Here is a 23,541-nt window from a genome sequence, read left to right on the forward strand (position 1 = left end):
ATCCCAATGATTGGCTTATCGAATCAAACAGTATGTTCCTTCAGTTGTTTGTAATGGGCAGACCTTATTCAAGCAGCCCTCCCTTGCACAACCCAAAACAAAACATCTACTGTTAGATGTGATGCAGCAATTAGGCAGCACCTGCTGAACAATCCTAAGTGTGCTAATAGCTCCACTAACAACCAATTTATGACAATTGCCCAAGTTGATTTATGCTTGCTAAACATGACATACATTCATACTCGGGGACCAATTCTCTGCAAAAAGAAGGAATATGTTTAAGCCTTACACCTTTATTGAATTGCCAAAAAAATGGGGAGCCTGTTGCTTTCTCCATGGTAATGCCCTGACCAATCTGTTGACTTGCCACCCAGTCAACACCCCTTTTCTCCTGTAGTATAAATAGTTGTGACTGTTTGAAAATTGGCATTCTTGTGTTTGACCTAATGAGTGCAAGATGAAATCTTCTGCAACATGTTTCTCTTTCCAGCAATATTCAAGTTCTGTACTAACGAGCAGCTATGAGAAAATTAAAGTATGTTTTTACCCCGCACCTCAGAAACACAGGGCCTTGACAATGCTGAATAACATGAAAGCAGAATTAATTCCTTGAGTGAGGGAATACCGATAACTGACTGCAATTACAAAGTAAATCATGCAAACACCATGCTCAACAGCTAACTGTTAATATTCTGTTTGTAGCTTCAGAATTATCTTTTGGGTCCAGCAGTTTTTGATCTGCTTTTGTGAAAACCCTGCAAGCAGAGATTAAAGTTTTTTTTTTAAAAATGGCACCTACAGTTACAGTAGTATTTTAGTTTAATAAATTAGCTCCCTCATGATTTGCTGTTGCATTTTAAATTAATTTCAATGCATTGCTGACAAGCATGTTTATCCAACTGAGACAAATATTTCAGCTCTTTACTCAGCTGATGAACTACACATAGATATATGCTAAGCTAAAAACAGCAAAAGGCAGTGGACATTGGTTGGAGATGTTTATAGGTCACTAATGGTAATGTGCGGCGTGGTATTAATCAGGAGATGAGGGAAGCGTGTAGCGTGGGCAATACAGTAATCATGGGTGACTTCAATTTGCATATAGACTGGTTAAACCAAGTGAGCACTAATGCTGAATGAAAATTTGAATGGACCTACCTCGCATTTATCTACACCCTTGCTATGACTGTGACACTACATTCTGCATCCTCTCCTTTCTTCTCTATGAACTGTATGCTTTGTCTGTATAGCGTGCAAGAAACAATACTCTTCACTGTATACTAATACATGTGACAAATCAAATCAGTGCTGCAGCTGATGAGTTTCTGGGTTACTAGAGCAGTATTTTGAGGAGCGAACTAGAGGACAGGCTATTCTAGATCTAGTTATGTAATGAAAAAGGGCTAATTGATCTTGTTGTAAAAGAACCTTTAGGGATGATGACCACATGATAGAATTTTGTTTGAAAGTGAGAGAGTTCAATCTGAAGGTAGGGTGTTAAAATTGAATAAAAGTAATTATGAAGGCATGGGTATCAAATTGGCTGAGGTGGATTGAGAAAATACATTAAAAGCTATGACTGTGCATAGGCAATGGATATTCTTCAAAGAGCTATTATGTACCTTACAGCACCTATATATTCTTTCAAGGTTCAGAAACCTAAAAAAGCCAGTCAATCGTGGCTGACAAAGGATTGCATAAGATTAATAGAAAAGGCTTATAAAATTGCCAGAAATAGTAATAAACTTGAGGATTGGAAGGTTTTTAGAATACATCAAAGGGATGCCAAGAAACTGATAAAGGGAGAATAGGATATGAATGCAATCTAGCAAAAACCATAAAAACGGACTGTGAAAGCTTCTATAGGTCTGTAAAAAGGAAGTATTCAGCTAAACCAAATGTGGGTCAGTTACGTCAGAGTCAGGAGAATCCATAATGTGGAATAGAGATATTGGAAGAGGAGCTATATTATTACTTTGGCTGGAATTTTTCGGCTGATCCTGCCGTAGGATCTACTGGTCCTGCAGACAGCAAACCCCTGCAGAGATTTCCATGACGGCTTGGGGTATAAATAATGGGAAAGCCCATTGACAGCGGTGAGACCAAAAGATCTCGCTGCCGGCCAATGGTGGTCCGTCTCCGCTACCGTGAATCATGCCACAGGGGCGTGTGGAAAATCCGGCTCTATCTTTCTGTTTTCACAAAGGAAGGCACAGGACATTTCCCAGACTTAGAGATGCAAGGGATTACAGAGAATGAGGAGTGGAAGGAAATTAGTATAAGAAGGTTGTATTGGAGAAATTAATGGGGTTGAAAGTTGACAAGTCCTCAGGACCTGATATGCATCCCAGAATGTTGAAAGACATTGCTCTAGAGATTGTGGATGCATTGGTGATCGTCTTCCAAAATTCTGTAGATTCTGGAATGGTAGCGAATGTCACCTATTATTTAGGAATGGGGGGGGAGAGAGAGAGAAAACAGGGAACTACCGACCTATTGGCCTCACATCGGTAGTATAGAAAATGCTGGATTCTATTATGAAGGAAATGATAAATGGACATTTGGATAATCATGATCTGATTGGGCATAGTCAGCATGGATTTACTAATGGGAAATCATGTTTGACGAGCTTGTTGGAGTTTTTTGAGGATATTAATTACAGAATTGTTAAAGGAGAGTTGATGGGTGTTCATGCTTTTGATGAAGTCCCCCACAGGAGGTTGATTAGCAAAATGAAAGCATCTGATAGAAGAGGCAATACACTGTTATAGATTAATGATTGTTTTCTGCCTGTTAACCAGAGTAGGAATAAATGGGTCATTCTCGTGTTTGTAAGCTGTGGCTCTTGGCGTACTGCTAGGATCAATACTTGGGCCCCAGCTGTTCACAATAGATATCAATGACTTGGATGTGGGAACCAAATGTAATATATCCAAATTCACAGGTGATGTAAAGCCAGGCAAGAATGTGTTGTGAGGAAAATATAAAATGGCTACAGGAGAATTTGGACAGACTTAGTGAGTGGGCAAGAGCATGGCAGATGGAATATAATGTGGATATAATCGTTGACTAATGAAGAGTGCAGAAGGACATGTCTGGCTATGCCAGACATACGTAAAAATGCGACATCAATCTGGCGAAGCTACAACGCAGAACTACTTGCATGCCAAACAGCAAAAGCAGCACGTGACAGAGCTAAACAATTCGACAACCAACGGATTCAATCGACACTCTGCAGCCTTGCTACACCCAGTGATGGACAATTGAATAACTAACTGGCAGAGGAAGAGGAGGCTCCACAAGTAACCCCATCCTTAGTGATGAGGAAGCCCAACCCAGTGCAAAAGACAAAGCTGAAGTACTTGCAACCACCTTCAGCTAGAGGTGCTGAGTGGATGATCCATATTAGCTTCCTTCTGAGGTCCCTGGCATCACAGATGCCCATCTTCAGCCAATTCGATTCACTCCAAGATATCAAGAAATGTCTGCAAATACCGAATGCTGCAAAAGCTATGGACCCTAATAACATTCCGGCAATAGTACTGAGGATATGCACTGCAAAACTAGCCAAATGCCTAGCCAAGCTGTTCAAATACAGCTACAATGCTGGCATCTCCCCAGCAATGTGCAAAAATTCCCAGGTGTGTCCATCCATAAAAAGCAGGACAAATCCAACCTGGCCAATTACCACCCCATCAGTCTACTCTGGGTCATCAGCCAAGTGATGGTGTTGTCAGCAGTGCTATTAAGCAGCACTTACTCAGCAATAACTTTCCTACTGACACTCAGTTTGGGTTCCACCAGGGTCACTCAGCTCTTGGCCTCATTACAACTTTGGTCCAAACATACACAAAAGATCTGAATTCCAGAGATGAGGTGAGAGTGACTGCTCTTGACATCAAGACAGGATTTGTTCCAGTGAGGGCATTAAGGTGCCCTCACGAAACTGGAGTCAATGGTGACATTATTGCAGGAGTTCCTCAATCATTTTCAGCTACTTCATCAATAACCTTCCCTCCATCATGAGGGCAGGAATAATGTGGATGTTCAGTAATGACCGCACAGCAGAATTCACAACTCCTTGGATACTGAAGCAATCTGTGCTGAATGTGGCAAGATGTGGACAATGTTCAGAATTGGGATGATGAGTGGCAAGTAACATTTAAGTGCCAGACAATAACTCACCAACGAGGGAGAATCCAACCATCTCCTCTTGGCATTCAATAGCATTACCATTACTGAATCCCCAGATGTCAACATCCCTGGGAGTTACCATTGACTAGAAACCGAATTGGACTAAACGTAAAATATTATGACTACAAGAGCAGGTCAGAGGCTGTGAATTCTGCAGGAAGTAATTCACCTCCTTACTCCCCAAAGCCTGTCCATCATCTGGAAACTGCAGTCAGGAGTGAGGTGGATTACTCTCCACTTGCCAGGGTGAAAGCAACTTGAACAACACTCAAGTTCGACATCGTCCAGAACAAAGCAGTCCGCTTGATTGGCAGCCCAACCACTACCTTCAACCTTCACTCCCTCCACCACTGATGTATAGTGGCAGCAGGGTGTACTATCTGCAAGATGCACTGCAGCAACCAGCCAAGACACCTTCGATGGCACCTTGCCAACTCGCAATCGCTACCATCTAGAAGGAAAAAGGCAGCAGATGCATGGGAGCAGCGTCACCTGAAAATTTTCCTCCAGGCCACACACCATCCTGACTTGGAACTATATTATCGTTGGTTCTCTGTCACTGAGTCGAACTCCCTCCCTAACAGCACTGTGGGTATACCTACAGCACATGCACTGTAGTAATTCAAGAAATCAGTCCACTACCACCACCTCAAGTAATTATGGATAGACAATAATTGGTGACCTAGCTAGCGGTGCTTGAAAGAATAAAAAATAGATCTAGCCCTGGCCTGAGAAACATACAGATGAGTTTCAAATATTGGACTGTGGAGATCTAACTGCTGTTTGCACTTTCGAAAGTGCAAACTTTCGAAAGGGCTAAGACTCACTATAGCACTCATTTCACTGCTGCTTTAGCTAAGGAAAGGTAAACATGGCACACATTGGGAATCAAAACTAGAGATAACTGCCACCTGTGTGGTCCTACTACAGTAACAGTTTTAACAACACCAAGTTAAAGTCCAACAGGTTTATTTGGTAGCAAATACCATTACCATTGCTACCAAATAAACCTGTTGGACTTTAACCTGGTGTTGTTAAAACTGTTACTGTGTTTACCCCAGTCCAACGCCGGCATCTTCACATCATGGTCTTACTACACCATGGCTTAACCAGCTGAAATCCTAAGGCAGACCTCACCTAAGTTCTCAAATGTTTTCAGCACTCACTGTTCATAACCCAAATTCAAAAACATAAGAACAGGATTCTCAAACGTGTTCTGATATTTTGATGATTGATCAGTATCCCAACTCCACTCATCTGCTTTGACTCCATGTCTTGTAATACCTTTAGCAAACAAAAAAAATCTATTAATCTGTGATTTAAACTTATTAACTGAGCAAGCATCCAGTGCTCTTTTGGGAAAGATTTCCATACTTCAAACACCCTTTGTGTTAAAAAGTGTTTCCCAACTTCTTTCCTCAATGGCTAGGCGCTAGACTGCCCCCACGAGTATAATTTTGTTTCTCCCCATCCAGCAGATAAATTTTTTTCAAAATCCTAAAACCTCAGACCAGTTGTTAAATTCTGTTGAATTTAGGCTATATAACTTCCAATGCTAATATGTTACTTCTGTGATGCAGTGCCCAGTATTGTAAGAAGTCTTCCAACACCAAGTTATTTGGTATCACGAGCTTTCCTTCATCAGGTGACTGAGTTGGATTCACAAACAGGGCATATATCGACACAAACTCAATTGCAAGATAATGGTTGGAATGCGAGTCTCATGGTGTCCAATACTGTACTCCATATGGCATCTACCCAAGGCTTGGTAGAATTGTAGCAACATTTCCTCCCTATTGTATTCCAGCCCTCTATAATTATAAAGGGCAATTTGTGTTCCAGACTAATACATTTTAGTGATCTAGGTACATGGACACCTTAATCTCTTTGGATCTCTGCTCTTTCTAGCTTTTTACTATTTAAAATGCAATTGAATCGATTTTTGATCCAAAATGGATGATTTCACGCTTGCATTGAAATCCATGGCCCATAGTCTTGTCCATTCATTTAATCTATCAATGTCCCTGTAATTTAGTGCTTCTATCTACACTACTTGCGATGCCACTGATTTTTGTGTCAACAGCAAACTTTAATATATTGCTCTCCATTGTGTTACCTAAGTCATTAACAAATATAGTGAATAGTTGAGGTCCCAGCACAGAACAAAACAAGTAAGTGAATTAATCATAATTCTTTGTGACTTCTTGACTTATGGTGAAATCGTAACGATGAGGTGCTTAAAGTGTCTGGGAGCCAAGTACATGCATTGATTTTAAACCAACACTGCAAGCACATTTACATTATTTCCAAGCGTTAATTCATACTACTATTTTTGTTCATATTTTTTAGATTTATTTAAGCAACATTGATTATTTAAAATAAAAGCACAAAATATTTAAAAACAAAACAGAAAAATACTGGAAACGCTCACGTCAGGTAGTGTGGGTGGAGAGAGAAACGGTAAACTTTTCCGAATGAAAGATCATCAGCCTGAAGCATTCTCCGCAGATACTGCCTGACCTACTGAAGATTTCCAGTCTTCTGTTTATATTTCAGATTTGTTTTTAGTATTTTGCCTTTTGTATTTTTTTTAGCTGATACTATACATGACAACTGTTTAATGTAAAAACAAATAAATAGTGGAAACACTCAGCAAATCTGTGGCAAGAATCAGATGTCCAATTTGTCTGCCAGATTGTGTATGTTCAGATCAAACTCTTACATATACTATAAATAATGTTTTACAATTAATGAAGTGTCGTGGAGTGTATGTAGATGTTTTTAGATGCTGTTCACATTTTATGCTCTTGAGAGAGCAAGAGATGCTTGTATGGTCCTATCAAAATGTTTCAATGAATGTATAGCTCTACATCCAGTTTTGTTTCACTGCCAAGCAATTTCAGCTTTGACGCAACGTGAACTTTACACTTGGGAGTCAAATCCTAGGATGATTTCACATTGCAACAATGTATGACCCCCACCCCTGCACCCCTGCTTTCCCCAGAGTAGATCATCTCCTGCTGCTTAAGCTTGACATAAAGTATAACTTTGATGTGGTGTCAAGCCCAACTTAAAGGTGTTGTGGGAGTACTTTAGACCCCAGAATTCTCAGTAAACTGAATCAGAGACCAAGGGCTGAAATTACTCTGATCTCAGCGTCCACTGATGCTGGCATTCAGTCCAGCCTCGACCATTGCATTTGTCACAGTAGCACTCCAGAGGAGCCCTTGCCTCGAGACTGGTGCTCACCCCCTGGAGGCTGGGATTGTGGAGCCCTCCACCTTAGAACCTGAGGGATTGTGGAGCCCTCGAATCTATTGGCTGGCGTGGAATACTACGGAAGTTTTGAGACTCAATTGAGAAGTCAAGGAGCGGACCAGGAGATTGCAAGAAACGTGTTGGAAGGTAGGACACCAGGTGGCTGCAAGACATGGCAATATTTTCCTGCAGGTTCTTCTCCAGGCTGCAAGAGAAAGGCGGGAGCTCCTCTTCTCCAAGGTGACAAGAAGGGATGGCCTGCTTGACCAAGTAAGCTTGGATGGAGATTTGAGAGGAGGTCAGCAACTGTGGGGTCAACTTCTGAATGCTGAATGCTATTCTGCAAATTGATCAATCTCCCCCGTCTGCTCGGAGGAGCCCTCCAACTCACTCTCCTCTTTGGAGCTTGTATGTGGCAATGTGGGATGGTGTGTTAGATGGGGAGGGAGTAACCAACGAGGTGATGTCAATGGGGAGCATCGGCACCTGCTACTCTAAAATGCATGGTGGCATTGCAACAACCGCTGGATGTCTATTTTTGCTCACCCCCACGACATCGCTGAAAGCAGATGTATGGAGGAGGCATCCAAGAGCCCTCATCATGGGCCAGAGCGTGGCTACCAGTTTAGGTGTAGTGCTATTTTTGGTGTGGAAATTCAGTGTCGCTTCTTGACTGGATTATGGTTCATTGTGGTGCTAAGAAACTAATTTTTCTTGCAAGCACATTTTAAATATTCTTGCATACCAATTAATACCTCTGTCCAACCCAGGAGATGCATTTTTTGTTCTCCATTGTGTTTGTGGCATTTTTATTTAATATATCATCATTATTATTTTTCACCAGTGTGGTGAGATTTTATTGACTGCTGTTAAATGTTATTTTTAATGGCTCCCCAATGAAAGGAAAGAGTTAGAATGAGAGAGATATGAAGACTTGGCGCTGTTTTGGTTTCCAGGTTTGCTGACATAAGTGTGATTATTTGTGGTAGAACACACCTGTGAATAGGTTGGTTTTCCTTTTATGGTCATGCAGTGAAATCAGTCGATGCATCTGCTGCCTCCTTCCCATTTGTTTTTAAATTGGTTCATATTTGAGTTACGATGAGTTACGAATCATAGAATCCCCACAGTGCAGATGGAAGCCAATTGGGCCATTGAGTCTGCACCGACAACAATCCCACCCAGGCACTATCCCCATAACCCTACATGCTTACCCTGCTAATCCCCCTGACACTAAGGGACAATTTAACATGGCCAATCCACCTGACCTGCACATTTTGGACAGTGGAAGGAAACCAGAGCACCCAGAGGAAACCCACGCGGACACGGGGAGAAAGTGCAAACTCCACACAGACAGTCACCCAAGGCCAGAATTGAACCCAGGTCCCTGGAGCTGTGATGCAGCAGTGCTAGCCACTGTGCCACCTTGCCACCCATGGAGGATTTCACAACATGGTTCATTTAACCTTGGGATAAGAAGACATGGAGAGATGGAAAGAAAAATAATTTATCTCTTTTATTTCTTCTAAAAATTGCAGGTAATTTTCACACAAGTTTGTTTTTATTTCACCACAATTCTATCATCTTTTCTTCCTTTTTTTATCTGAATGCTTCTCTTTCCGTATCTGCAGTCTGCTGGTGTCTCACCATTGAAGCAATATTTTGTATATGAGCCAGACAGAAATAAGAACAAAAGATGCTGGCAAAACTCAGCAGGAGAGGCCGCATCTGTGGAGAGAAACAGGGTTAACATGTCAGGTCAATGTCTGGCTGAAAGATCATCAATTTGAAAGGTTAACTCTGTCCCTCTCCACAGATGCTGCCAGGCCTTCTGAGTTAGAACATAGAACATTACAGCGCAGTACAGGCCCTTCGGCCCTCGATGTTGCGCCGACCAGTGGAACCAATCTAAAGACCCTCTAATCTAAACTATTCCAAAATCATCCATATGTTTATCCAATAACCATTTGAATGCTCTTAATGTTGGCGAGTCCACTACTGCTGCAGGCAGGGCATTCCACGCCCTTACTACTCTCTGAGTAAAGAACCTACCTCTAACATCTGTCCTATATCTATCACCCCTCAATTTAAAGCTATGTCCCCTCGTGCTAGCCATCACCATCCGAGGAAAAAGGCTTTCACTATCCACCCTATCTAATCCTCTGATCATCTTGTATGCCTCTATTAAGTCACCTCTTAACCTTCTTCTCTCTAACGAAAACAACCTCAAGCCCCTCAGCCTTTCCTCATACGATTTTCCCACCATACCAGGCAACATCCTGGTAAATCTCTGCACCCTTTCCAACACTTCCACATCTTTCCTATAATACGGCGACCAGAACTGTACGCAATACTCCAAATGCGGCCGCACCAGAGTTTTGTACAGTTGCAGCATGACCTCCTGGCTCCGAAACTCAATCCCTCTACCAATAAAAGCTAACACACCGTACGCCTTCTTAACAACCCTATCAACCTGGGTGCCAACTTTCAGGGATCTATGCACATGGACACCCAGATCCCTCTGTTCATCCACACTACCAAGTATCTTACCATTAGCCCAGTACTCTGTATTCCTGTTACTCCGTCCAAAGTGAATCACCTCACACTTTTCCGCATTAAACTCCATTTACCACCTCTCAGCCCAGCTCTGCAGCTTATCTATGTCCCTCTGTAACCTGCCACTTCCCTCCGTACTGTCTACAACTCCACCGACTTTAGTGTCATCCGCAAATTTACTAATCCATCCTTCCACGCCCTCATCCAGGTCATTAATAAAAATGACAAACAGCAGTGGCCCCAAAACAGATCCTTGCGGTACACCACTAGTAACTGAACTCTAGGATGAATATTTCCCATCAACCACCACCCTCTGTATGTTCTATATTCTATATATAAACCACCCCGAAGCCATCGATTAGATTTCAGTCTGTAACTCACTCCCGGGTATCTATTATTTTATATATAACCTACCCCAAACCCCTCGATTCTTCCAGCATTTTGTGTTCTTATTTCAGGTTTCCAGTTTCCGCAGTTTTTAGCTGTTATTTTAATAGGGGAAGGCATTAGACGGTGGATGAAGCAGGAATCTTATCCACTATTTTATTTTTTCCACTCATTTCCTTACCCAAGACTATAAAGACAAATTGGACCTCAACCTCTGCCCTTGCAGAAATCCATTAACTCCACATAGGTTAGGATCAAACCTATGAATTTCTGATTTTTACGGTTCAATCTCAGACCACTCAGCAAGTGATCAAAGCAATTGTGTTTTAATCAATTTTTTTATTGGCTCCCATTAGATTGTCATTTGGAGAAATTGCCCATGCGACCCCAAGACCGAGCGCGTGTCATAGATGCATCCAAACATGCTCATAAATTCTGTAATATTGAAGAAGATGAGAGCATTTATCTTCGAAGGTAAGTCTTCAATGTGTTTAGGAAGTCTTGAGCAAGCCTGGAATGATATTGGAAAATTTTTGAACAAAGTGTTTGGGTTGAGCAACTGTGACCTGTTCCGGTGTCAAGTATTCTTTGAACAAAGATTTTACAGGCCAGTTATGAAGTGATACTTTCATTCCCTTGCCCGTCAAAAGGCATTGATACATTAAACATTTTAGAAAATAATTAAATCTATGATTCTGGGACTTGGGTTGCTATGGTTATGAAGGGAGATTTGCAGAGCTTCACTGGAGAAAAGAAAACTTGAGGAGATAACTAGTAGCACATTTGGTGATGTGTAATTTATTTGCAGAAGTAATTTCCGTCTCACTCATTACTTTCATGGAGCAAGTCAGTGTCCATGTACAATAATATTTGAGCATGAATTCTGAAAGATAGCAATTGCTTAAAATAGACTTTTTTTCTCATTTGTAGGCCACAAGGGATAGAGAAGCAATTCAGAAAAAAGTGTGGAAAGTAAGTACTCATCATTTAATTGGAATTATATTGTACTCACCAATATTCAGTTATATTTCACGTGGACAGTGATGCCCAAGTGTGAGATTTCTTCCCCTTACCCCCATGACATGTTTCCCAACAGGTGAGGTGACCCGCCATCGGCCGGTGGTGGGATATTCTGGTCCCGCCGATTGTCAATGGCTTGTATCCTCCACCACCTGGGAACACAGTGTGGGGGTCACTATCGGCAGGACCGGAAGATCCCTCCTGCGGGAAGGGCTGGAAAATTTTGACCCAAGTAAAGTGAAGTCAAAGGTTTAGGGTCTTTGCTGTAAACTGCTGCAGTTTTTGGGTGATGGTACTCTTGTGGTGGCATTGAAGTGGAAACTTCTTGGAGGCAGCTTTAACAATGGAGGAGATAGTGAGACCATGAATGTCACTGGATAAGGATTTGAAGAAACGGCATTAAAGATAAGAGGTTGTTGAGGTTGGTATATTGAGGTGAGAAGTTATGACAACATTCTATTTTCCAAAAAATGAAAGGAACAATATTTTTGTTTACTAATGGAAGAGATCAAATATAATAATTCGGATATCATATTGTGAGGATAGTGGTGGTTATGAGCTCCTTCCACCAGGAGTAAATGACACACAAATAGTGATTTGTGTATCAACCTATTTGTAGCGCTCTCACCTCTAAGTCAAGAAGTCTTGGATTCGAGCTCTGTCGAGTGCAACGAGCACCTTAATTGAGCCTCTTAATTGAGTGCAGCACTTTGGCGGGAGAAGCTATTTTTGGATGAGAGATTAAATTGAAACCTAGGGCGGAATTTTCCTGTCCCGTCCATCCGGGGGGGTAGACCAAGCAACGGTCCGTTGACCTCGGGTGTGATTTTCCGGTCTTGGGGCAAGCATGGCTGGAAACTCCCGTCTCCTGTCATTTTTGCTCAGATAGATATAAAATATTCCATGGCATAATAAAAATATTGGGGAGTTCTTCTGGTGTGTATTTATCCCTCAACTAATGTTACATTTATTTTAAAAAAAAGTTATCTAGTTGTTTCTGAGATCTTGCCATTTGAGAATCAGTAATTCATTAGTAATGAAGCATTTTGAGATGTTCAAAAGGCAGGGAATGTGCTATGTAAATACAAGTTTTTTTTTCATGAAGGAACTAGATAGTTATGACCATAGTTTTGGTCATTTTACTGGAGCTTGTTTAGAAATACCACAATTTGTGTTCCAAGATATAGTGGTTCTATGAAATGAAATAATTTATAAATTGCTGAAAATAAATTGACTTCCAACCTTTGCGTTATTTCCATTTTCCACTAAGCTATGGATCTAATACTGCGCAATGACTGAGGGGTGCTATCTTTATTTAATCATGTCGAGTGACTTGGATGCTTGCTATGGAAGTAAATTGTTTCTATAGTTCCAGTTAGATAATCATCTTCGTTAAAATGCGTTAGCCGATATCAAGGTTTTTCTTTTAAAGGTCGAGAATGCCCTGCTGGAATTGTTGTAGACGCAGGTTCAATCAATTAATTCAACAAAGCCTTCGATGATTATTTGAATTGAAATAATGTGCTGGGGTACAGGGAAAAGGCAGAAACAGGGCACTAAAGTGTAATATTCATTTGGAGAATGGGTGCACAAATGAAGGACAAGGTGGCCTCCTGTGCCATAACAATTCTGTGATTCTGTCTGACTTTAAAGACAGTTGAAACAGTTCCTCTTAACCAGGCTAGCACGGTAGGGCAATAGAGCTAGCTCACTTTAAGGTCTTAAATTTGAACCGTCCAATCACATGAATGGCTGGATGAGAGCAGGGTGAAAGTCTATCCAAACTAACGCTTGGAGCAACCAAGCATAGGTTTTGATTTCACACTATGCAAAATAATGTCAAAAGTGGGTGTTTGAAACTGCTTGTGGTAGAACTGATGATGTCATTTTAAGGATCTGGAAAACAAATTTATCCCTTATGTCAAGAGTTATTTGGCCCACCTCACTTGCGAAATACATCCTTGGTCAGATCTGATTTATTTATTTATTTTCTTCTATAAAAGTTTGGAGAGATGATTACTAGAGTAGACCGTTAAATTGGATTTAACTTTTTTTTTAAAAATGAAAGTCTTTTCAGCTAAATTGTTATCAGCAAAGAATACAGCTTAGATTGTTTCAACTTTGAAAATGCTGTCCTGTCTTGAATCTTAAATTGTATTTTCACAGTCATGTCACTTTGTATTTGCTGTATGCGCTTATGTTATTTCATCTATTTAAAACCAAGCCATGTTCCTCACATTCCTAACCAGTGGAAATATTCCGAGGGAAGTAGCAGAAATTTGGGAATAAAATGTAAAGAGTTGATTGCAAATTTTTAAACACTTAACTTCTGATGTAAACTATTTTTCTGGGGTTTGGTGTCTTATTTCTGAAGTTCCATGTACTTTTAGATATTTGTTTATCTCTTGATTGTAAAAGGTGATTGTGTGTCTTTCAGATGTGGACTCCTCCTCTTTTATCAGCACCAGCAGAAAAATACTCCAGTTACTTTTATTGTGGACGGTGCTTTGGTGAAGTTTGGCCAGGGTTTTGGCACCACGAGCATTTACAGCCAGAAACAGGAACCACCAAAGAAGGTAATCTTCTGAAAATAAGGGGATTTTGAAAATTATGTCTATTATAAGTTATTAACTATTAAGCAGTTAAAGGGTCACCTAACAAAATATATTTACTTGGGGCAGTACATTGAACTCTTTATGCAGTCAATGAGTTTGTGTTCATGTAAGCATGCAATTTTTTGATTTATTATTGTCACATGTATACAGTGAAACTTATTGTTTCTTGCGCGCTATACAGCGGTATAAATGGTATGAACATACCATTCATAGAGAAGGAAAGGGGAGGGTGCAGAATATAGTGTTACTCTCATTGTTAGGTGTAGAGAAAGATCAACTTAATATAAGATAGGTCCATTCAAAACTCTGATGGCAGCAGGCAGTGAAGAAGGCCATCACATGTTGGCCATCATAGCGAGAGAATTTGAGTACCGGAGCAGGGATGTCTTGCTACAATTATACAGGGCCTTGGTGAGACAACAGCTGGAATATTGTGTGCAGTTTTGCTCTCCTTATCTGAGGAAGGATGTTCTTGTTATGGAGAGAGTGCAGCTAAAATTTACCAGGCTGATTCCTGGAGTAGCGGAACTGATGTATGTGGAGAGATTCAGTCGGTTATGATCATATTTGTAGGAGTTCAGAAGAATGAGGGCAAATCTCATAGAAATCCATAAAATTCTAACAGGACTAGACAAGGTAGATGGAGGAAAGATGTTCCCGATGATTATGAAGAAATGCCTCTACAAAATGGCCGTGCCATTAAATCTAAGTATAAGGATGAGTCTGACAGTGACTGAAGTACATCTTCAGACGACTAATCGTCACCAAGAGTGCATACAATATGCTGAATGCTGAAAATGAATGGAACTGAATTTTCTTAGAAATATTTTTCATGCCATCATCCTCTTATCTAGCTCAATTCCTGGAACTAAAATCATCCCATCGTGACTTCACAAGTAAATGTGACTTAAATTTGACTTACCAATCACCTCATCTTGCTGTTCTATTTTCATTAACCATGGCGGGGGCATCAAGAACCAGGGTCACAATCTAAGAGTATGAGGTAAATATTTTAGGACTGAGGAGACATTTCTTCACCCAGAGTGGGGAGCCTGTGGCATTCACTACCACTGAAAGCAGTTGACGCCAAAACATTGTATGTTTTCAAGAAGGAGTTAGATATAGCTCCTTTTAGCGAAGGGGCTAAAAGGAAATGGGGAAAGGTGGGAACAATTGGATGATCAGCCATGATCATAGTGAATGGCAGAGCAAGCGTGAAGGGCAAACTCCAGCTCCTATTTTCTATGTGAACAAGACTGTTAGATTTTCAATGGTGAGACTCAGCTATGGACAGTAGACACAAAGAAAATAATTATCCCAGAGTAGTTTATTATCTACTCTAATAAAGAATACACAAAAGTCACTGACCACCAAAATGCCTGTGTGTAATATGCAAAAAGATGTTTTTTAAAATATTATTCTTTCATGGAATGTGAGCATTACTGGCAAGACAAGCATTTGTTACCCATTCCTAATCACCCTTGAGAAGGTGGTGGCGAGCTGCCTTCTTGAACTGTGCAATCCCTGTAGTGTAGGTACACCCAGTAAGAAGTCTGACAACACCAGGTTAAAGTCCAACAGGTTTATTTGGTAGCTTTTCACCTGGTGTTGTCAGACTTCTTACTGTGTTTACCCCAGTCCAACGCCGGCATCCTGGGAAATCTTTTTCCCAGGGTGGAAATGGCTGCTACGAGAGGACACAGGTTTAAGGTGCTGGGGGGTAGGTACAGGGGAAATTTTAGGGGGAAGTTTTTCACACACACGGTGGTGGGCGAGTGGAATCGGCTGCCGTCAGTGGTGGTGGAGGCAAACTCAATAGGGTCTTTTAAGAGACTCCTGGATGAGTACATGGGACTTAATAGGATGGAGGGTTATAGGTAGGCTTAAAAGATAGGGATATGTTCGGCACAACTTGTGGAGCCGAAGGGCCTGTTTTGTGCTGTAGTTTTCTATGTTTCTATCTCCACATCGTGTAGGTACACCCACAGTGCTGGGAGGGAGGGTGGGAGGGGGTTCCGGGCTCGTGACCCAGCAACAATGATGGAACACTATTCCAAGTCGGAATGGTGTGTGAACACTGAATCTTCTAGAGTGACACTAGTTCTCAAGCTGGACTCCTGGGGGTCCATAGACACTTTCCAGGAGATCCTTGAAACAAGCAAATGAGCGGTAGCTGAAGACATGAAGTCATAAGATGAAGTCATTAGATCAGTCATTCGTAGCAAGTTTACCGACCTCTGCATTATTGCCGATAATTGTGAGCTACCACTGACTGTCCATTGCTCTCATAAACACTTCCTCTCTTCCAACTGTCACCACACAGGTGCAGGCTTATTGCAAAAAACTCTCAAATGTGCTGCTAATTGACATTCAGTTAATCACTATGGCATCCCCTCACTAAACGTTGAAAAGTTAGGCAATTATCTCATTTTTTCTATAAAACATTTCCTTTGGGCATGTACAACAGCACAAATAGGTCAGCAGATTTGGCATCAGCAACTGCAGTGATCGGAAAATATCTACTTCAAAATATGGAGCTGAGTCCAAGTCTTTGGACTGGTCTGGAGTTATATCATATGCTGTGGTTTTAAATAGATTGTTTTGCACCAAATATCAAGATTTAGATGGGGAATCTGTGATTACTAGTCCAATCGAACAGAGGTTCTTCAACCAAAAAAGCTGGAGAACCATTATTATAGTACAACACCTGACTTCCATTCAGCAGGTCCTCAAGCAACTGAGGTTGGGAACTTGTCTGAATGGGATGCGGGAGGAGTAATTAAATTTAAATTTCCCCCCTCCATATTATACAGCCATGTTTTAATGCTAGCCTAGAGAATTATGTCAGCCATTTATGGATTTCTGGAGGATTTTCTCAGCTTCCTTTGTCGAGATGAACACATTACGATGCAAAGTGAGATTCTTTTCAGTTAAAAAGAGGTATTGCACTTGCATCTCTTTTCTTAATCTATTGCTACTGCAGCTCACCATAAACACAACTTGCAATTTTTGTATAACTGAGTAGTGTCCATCAGCTAGCCTTGTGAAGGTCATAAAAACCAAACCTGATTCTGTTATTGCTAGTGCGTGTCTCTGTGTCTTTTTCAGCAGGAGATTCTGGGTAGCAATCCTTTTTTAAAAATCTTTCCTCTGAACCTAAGAGCTTTCAAAGAAACAGTTCACTTGAAAGTCCACTTAACTGATATCTGGGATTTGTGGGCTGTTATCTTATGAGGAAAGGTTGCGGAGGTTGGGCCTGTATCCATTGGAGTTTAGAATGAGAGATGATCTTATTGAAACGTATGACATCCTGAGTGAACTTGAGAAGCTGGATGCTGAAAGAATGTTTCCCCTTGTGGGAGAGACTAGAACTAGAGGACATAGTTTAAAAATAAGGGGCCTTGCATTTATGAGGGAGAAGAGAAGCTTTTGTTTCTCTCAGAGAGTCATGAATCTTTGGAGCCCTCTTCCCCAAGGGTCGGGGGAGACAGGGCCAGTGAATATTTTTAAGGCTGAGGCAGTTAGATTCTTGACTAATAGGGAAGTCAACAGTTACTGGGGGCATGCAGAATGTGGGATTGAGACCACAATTCATTCAACCTTCATTTTATTGCTCGGCAGCACAGGTTCTAGTGGACAAATGGCTGATTCCTGCTACTAATTCATATGTACCACTGCCACCATTACTGCTATGACTGACTTCAAATAATTCAACATAGACCACGTATCATTGGTTAAGTCCACACCATGTAATAGATTTCCATTGAAGGATTCTATTAAACATATGGATGATATTGGAATAGTGTAGATTAGAGGGGCTTTAGATTGGTACCACTGGTCGGCGCAACATCGAGGGCCGAAGGGCCTGTACTGCGCTGTTATGTTCTATGATTGAAAGAATTCATAAGTTCAATACAAGGTCAGGCATTTTGGAGCAACAGTAACTTGCATTTGTTATTATTCATTCCTGGGACATGGGTGTCGCTGGCTGGCCAGCATTTATTGCCCATCCCTAATTGCTGAGGACAGTTGCGAGTCAACCACATTGCTGTGGCTTGGAGTAACATGCAGACCAGACCAGGTAAGGACGGCAAATTTCCTTCCCTAAAAGACATTAGTGAACTATAATAGCTTTAACATAGATAAACATCCTAAGTCACTTCAGAGGTGCAATCACACAAAGTGAGAAAGCAGGAAATATTAGTTGGGATGAGTAAAAGCTTAGACCAAGAGCTGAGTTTTACGATGGATTTGAAAGGAAGGCAGAGAGCCAGAGGGGTTTAGAAAGGGAATTCCAGAGCATGGGATCCAGACAACTGGAAGGCATGCATAATGGCAAGTGTGGGATGAAGTAGGAGGGGCAATAAACAAGCTTAGCCAAAAAGTGTGTTGAGATTGCAAACAGATTGTTTCAGCCTGAGACACTTGTGAAGGAGAGGCATGGAGTCGGTGGAAAGGATACAGAGTTTGTGGCCGGGCTGAAGATGAAGGCTTTAATTTTTCCATTGTTTAACTGGAGGTACTTGCAGCTCTTCCAAGACTGGATATTAGATAAGCAGTTGAGAGAGATGATGGAGCTGGGTACCATCGGTGTACATGCGGAAGCTGACTGCATGGAGGATTGCGTAGTTACCTGTGCCAAATGCACCACGATCATAAACTTTAGCGATGTGTCATGGACATACTCAAACAAATTTGTGTGGAAAATAAGCATGATTTTGGAGGTGAAAACACATTGGTGAACTTGGAAGTGGAAGAATGTTGGATCTGGGAGAGTAGTTTGCAAGGACAGGGATCAAAGTGATTTTCTGAGAAAGGAGTGAAGATATCCAAATCCAGTATGATTTTTTTAAAAATCATGTCAGTTTTATGAACTTAATACATGGAAAACAATGACTGCTTTTATTATTGTGCACGGTATTATAGTGTCCCAAGCAGAATGTTCCAAGCAGGACAAATTGCACATTTGGTTTCTTTTAAATCTCCTTCTAAAAGTAGCAACAGTTCATATATTTCATTTGAATAATTAATGCATTCAATTCCCTGAATTATTCAGAACCTGATTCCTTTTGCATGTCTATTACTCCCTTTATTTTAGAAAATATCCTGCAGAGTTCCCTGTTGAACGTCACCAACCTCCTCTAGGATCAGTATAGGGGATTGAAAGAACTGTCGACTTTCTGCTTCCACCAAAATCAAGCCAATTACATTTTAGGAACATCTAAGGATGTTCCCCCGAACTGTTGATTACAAAAGAACAGAAATAAAAAGCTTTGCCGATGCTACCTAGTCACCTACATAATAAATTGCTATTTACTTGATTTAATTTGATAGAATATGGGTTGGGTTTTCAGGATCTGTGTGTCAAATATGTTTTGACTGTCTTAACATTTTTACAGTTTTGAAAAATTGAACACCTTTGACAAACTGAAGTCTTGAATTGCATCTGAACTACTCTCTACAAACACTAGAAGCAGGAGTAGGCCACCAGGCCCCTAAAGCCTGCTCTGCCATTCAATGCAATCATGGCCGATCTGTGCAGCCTCAACTCCTTTTCTGTGCAATTTGTCCATTGCCCATTATTCCTCGGTCTATCAAATATTTATTCACCTTCGCTTTAAATGCTTCTAGTGATCCAGCCTCCATTATCCTTTGGGGCAGATAATTCCAGAGATTTACCACCATCTGCGAGAAGAAATGTCTGTGCACCTCAGTTTTAAATGACTGGCACTTTATCGTGTAGTTATGTCCCCTTGTTCAAGGTTCTCCTGTCAATGACGTCTTGTTTATAGTAGCCAACAAGAACCAAATCAATGCTGGTTATTTACACTACCACTCCCGATGTTCTCTGTTCAATATCATGAATTCAAAAAGGGACTTAAATGTAACTCTTGGATTTTGAACATTTGGCAGACAAAGATTTAACTTTGGTGCTGCTTTCTGTTCTGCTCTGGTGCAGTTGAAAATGAAGTATCAATAAAGTCCTGTATGCCTGAAAAGCACAGCAGCTGGTAAACTGGCTGTTTGGTGTTTACTTTCTGCTTTCCCAATCCCTTCCAGCTGAAGCCATTTTTGGTTGACTTTGCAGCTTCATGGTTCATCCAAGTATTTAGTTGTGTCAAACTGTCTTCTAACTACAGTTCAAAATATTGCAAATGAACTTTGGTTACTACATATGCAATTTTGTTTTAAAAATGAGGCAAATAGAGGAGCCATGCACACATGCTGAAAAATGATTTGGTTGTAATAAGAGTAGCAGCGTCTTTTTCCCCCCATCTGCTGCTGGTGAAGCAATTCCAAATGGGAAATCAAAAGTAGATGAAAAATGCAACTTTTCCCAAACCATTCCTGTATGCAAATTTGCAAGATTGTCAGATTAATTAAGGTGTTCTTGGGTTCTGCAATTAACTTTTCATGGAAATTCAAAATTGTTCTTTTCAGCAAATGAAATACTTAATAACGGCAATAGCAAAGCGTTACATAACGAAGAGCACTTTCATCAGAGCAATCCTATAAGGTCTTCCACCTGATAAATAAGCAAATCCTTGTGCCAAATTCGCCTTAGAATGGGCTTGACTCTTGTTTGTACCAATTGACTGCATTTGTTGGTATTTGTATCCAGCTGGGTATGTGATTTACTTTTGCCACAAAAAAATCCCTAAAGGCTGGTTTCTCTAGGTTTAAACTAGTATGAATTAAATTTGTTTTTTGAACACGGTGGCACAGTGGTTAGCACTGCTGCCTCACAGCATCAAGGACCGGGTTCAATTCCAGCCTCAGGTCATTGTCTGTGTGGAGTTTGCACATTCTCCCCATGTCTGCGTGGGTTTCCTCCGGGTGCTCAGTTTACTCCCACACTCCAAAGATGTGCGGGTCAGGTTGATGGATCATGCTAAATTGCCCCTTAGTATCAGGGAGATTAGCAGGGTAATATGTGGGGTGAAGAGGATAAGGCCTGGGTGGAGTTGTTGCCAGTGCAGGCTCGATGGGCCGAATGGCCTCCTTCTGCACTGTAGGGATTCTATGAACAAAGTGTCAGCTTCAACAGCACTGACACAAAAAAAGAAACTAGTCTCAGAACAAATGGTTCATTTAGGAACAGAAGTAGGCTAGCCAGCTCCTTCTGTCTGCTTCAGCATTCAATTAGATCACGACTATTCTGAATTTCGATTCCATTTTCCTGCCTAAATTCCGTATCCTATCTCACAAAGTTAAAGTTTTCTTATTCAAAAATGAACACCAGAAAATGACTGGAAATGCACAGCATGTCATGTTAACACCAAAGGGAGCAATCTTTTTAATTTACGTTGACTAACGAAAGGGCCTTGCTGAAATATTAATCTCCGTTTCTAATAGATGGTTATTATCCCATTGTGGCACTTTTTGTTCTTCTTCAAAATTTTTTGAGTTTTGTTCTTATTGTGAAGGAAGTTTTATGGAACAGTGGCATCTTATATAGAAGTTTAGCTGGGCTTGCGAACTCCTGAACATTGGGGAGACTGAATGCAGACTGGGTGACAGCTTTGCAGAGCACCATCACTCAGCCCGGAAGCATGACCTCAACCTTCCTGCTGCTTTCCATTTCAAGTCACCATATTGCTCTCATGTCCATATGTTTGTTCTTCGCCTGCTGCAATGCTCTAGTGAAGCCCAACACAAGGAGCAGCACCTCATCTTCTGATTAGGCACGTTACAGCCCTCCAGGATGCAACACTGAATTCAACAGCTTTAGACTATGATCTTTCTCCTCCTTTTGTTACATCCCAAATATTTTTTTGTTCCAATGCAAAGCCCTCCCTCCACTTCCCCCACTGGGCCATCAGTCACTTGTTCTAAAATTTTGCTACATCATTGTTGCAATCACTTGCAGCTCCCGCTAATCACTGTTCCAGTCGTTCCACTGTCTCTCATATATAATCAGATTTTCCCCTTCTTTAGTTCTGAAGAACGGTCACCTGGACTCAGAACAGTAACTCTGTTTTCTCTCCCTGCAGGTGCTGCCAAACTTGCTAAGTTTTTCCAGCTTTCTCTGTTTTGTTTTGGATTCCAGCATCCGCAGTGTTTTGCTATTTTATACTTGTAGCGTACTGCGTACGGTTCTGGATCAAAGAATATAGTGGCCCTGGATAAGATGCAAAAAGATTTACCAGGGTGGGGTTGTTATAACTAGAAAGAAAGACTGAATAAATTAGGGCTTTATTCTCTTTTTTTTAAAAAAGGAATATGGCAGAGTCACCCAACAGAGCTCCCTTTTATGTCGAGTTTGATAGTGTGTATTCGGAGTTGAATTCAACACTTTGGGAGAGTACAAAAGTAAGGTGCATAAATATAATGTGGTCACTAATAAATTCTCTGAAGAATTCAGAAGAACCTTTTTTTTTTACCTAAAGAACGTCTAAAATATGGAATTCACTACCATAAGGGGTAGTTGAGGTGGATAATCTTTTAAGTGAAATTAGATAAATACGAAGGAGAAAGTTTGTGGGTGATGCAAAACTTGGAAATATTATAACCAGTATAGAACTTCAAAAGGAGATCAGCAGGTTGGTGGAGTGGGAAGATTGGTGGCAGGTGAAATTCAATGCGGAGAAATGCAAGGTGATGCATTTTGGTAGGATGAACATGGACAGACAATATAAAAAAGGGGTAAAATTCTTAAAGAGATGCAAAAGCAGAGAGATCTGGATCTGTGAATAGATCCTTGAAGGTGACAGGACAGATGGGGAGAGCAGTTAATAAAGAATATAGTTTTCCAGGCTTTATCAATAAGGCCATAGAGTACAAGAGTATGGAGGTTATGCTGAACTTATATAATAGTTAGACCTGATCTGGAGTATTGTGTGCAGTTCTGGGCGCCACACTATTGGAAGGATGTGAACGTGTTGGAGAGAGTGCAGAAGAGGTTTACAAAAATGGTTCCAGGGAACAGAAACTTCAGTTATGAGGATGGATTGGAGAGATTGGGACTGTTCTCCTTGGAGAGGAGAAGCTAAGAGGAGATTTGATGGAGATGTTCTAAATCAGGAAGGGACTGGATAGATTAGACAGGGAGAAACTGTTTCCACTCCTAAAAGGATTGAGAACGAGAGGGTACAGATTTAAAGTGATTTCCAAAAGAAGCAAATGTGATGTTAGAAAAAACTTTTTGACACAATGAGTGGTTCGGTCTGGAATGCACTTGCTGAAAGTGTGGTGGTGGCAGGTTCAATTGAGGCATTCAAGAGAGCATTGGTTGTGCAAAGGTGTGGGGAAAGGCACTGAGCCAAAATGCTCATTTGGAGAGCCGGTGATGGGCCAAATGACCACCTTCTGTGCCGTAACAATTTTTTGATTCTGTGAAATATATGGTAGAGTAGGAGCAGGCTTTCAGAATAATTTTCAATTTTTTTATTCATTCATGGGACAAGGACGTCACTGGCTGGCCAGCATTTGCTGCCCATCCCTAGTTGCCCTTGTTCAGATACCAACAAGTCTTGCTCACAAATACTGGCCACTTGAATGAGGTTTCAGG

At 41.0% G+C, this 23,541-nt stretch overlaps 1 protein-coding gene across 1 annotated transcript in view; it reads left to right on the top strand.

Annotated features, from left to right (window-relative positions):
- steep1 (STING1 ER exit protein 1) overlaps nucleotides 1-23,541 on the top strand; it is a 38,544-nt gene that overhangs the window by 6,273 nt on the left and 8,730 nt on the right. Inside the window, exons 2-4 of the mRNA XM_078211815.1 lie at nucleotides 10,752-10,869; nucleotides 11,326-11,367; nucleotides 13,853-13,991. Of these exons, the coding sequence (XP_078067941.1) occupies nucleotides 10,752-10,869; nucleotides 11,326-11,367; nucleotides 13,853-13,991 (299 nt within the window). The remainder of the gene's footprint in view (nucleotides 1-10,751; nucleotides 10,870-11,325; nucleotides 11,368-13,852; nucleotides 13,992-23,541) is intronic.

This window comes from Mustelus asterias, chromosome 4 (genome assembly GCF_964213995.1).
Source record: "Mustelus asterias chromosome 4, sMusAst1.hap1.1, whole genome shotgun sequence".
NCBI classification, from domain to species: domain Eukaryota; kingdom Metazoa; phylum Chordata; class Chondrichthyes; order Carcharhiniformes; family Triakidae; genus Mustelus; species Mustelus asterias.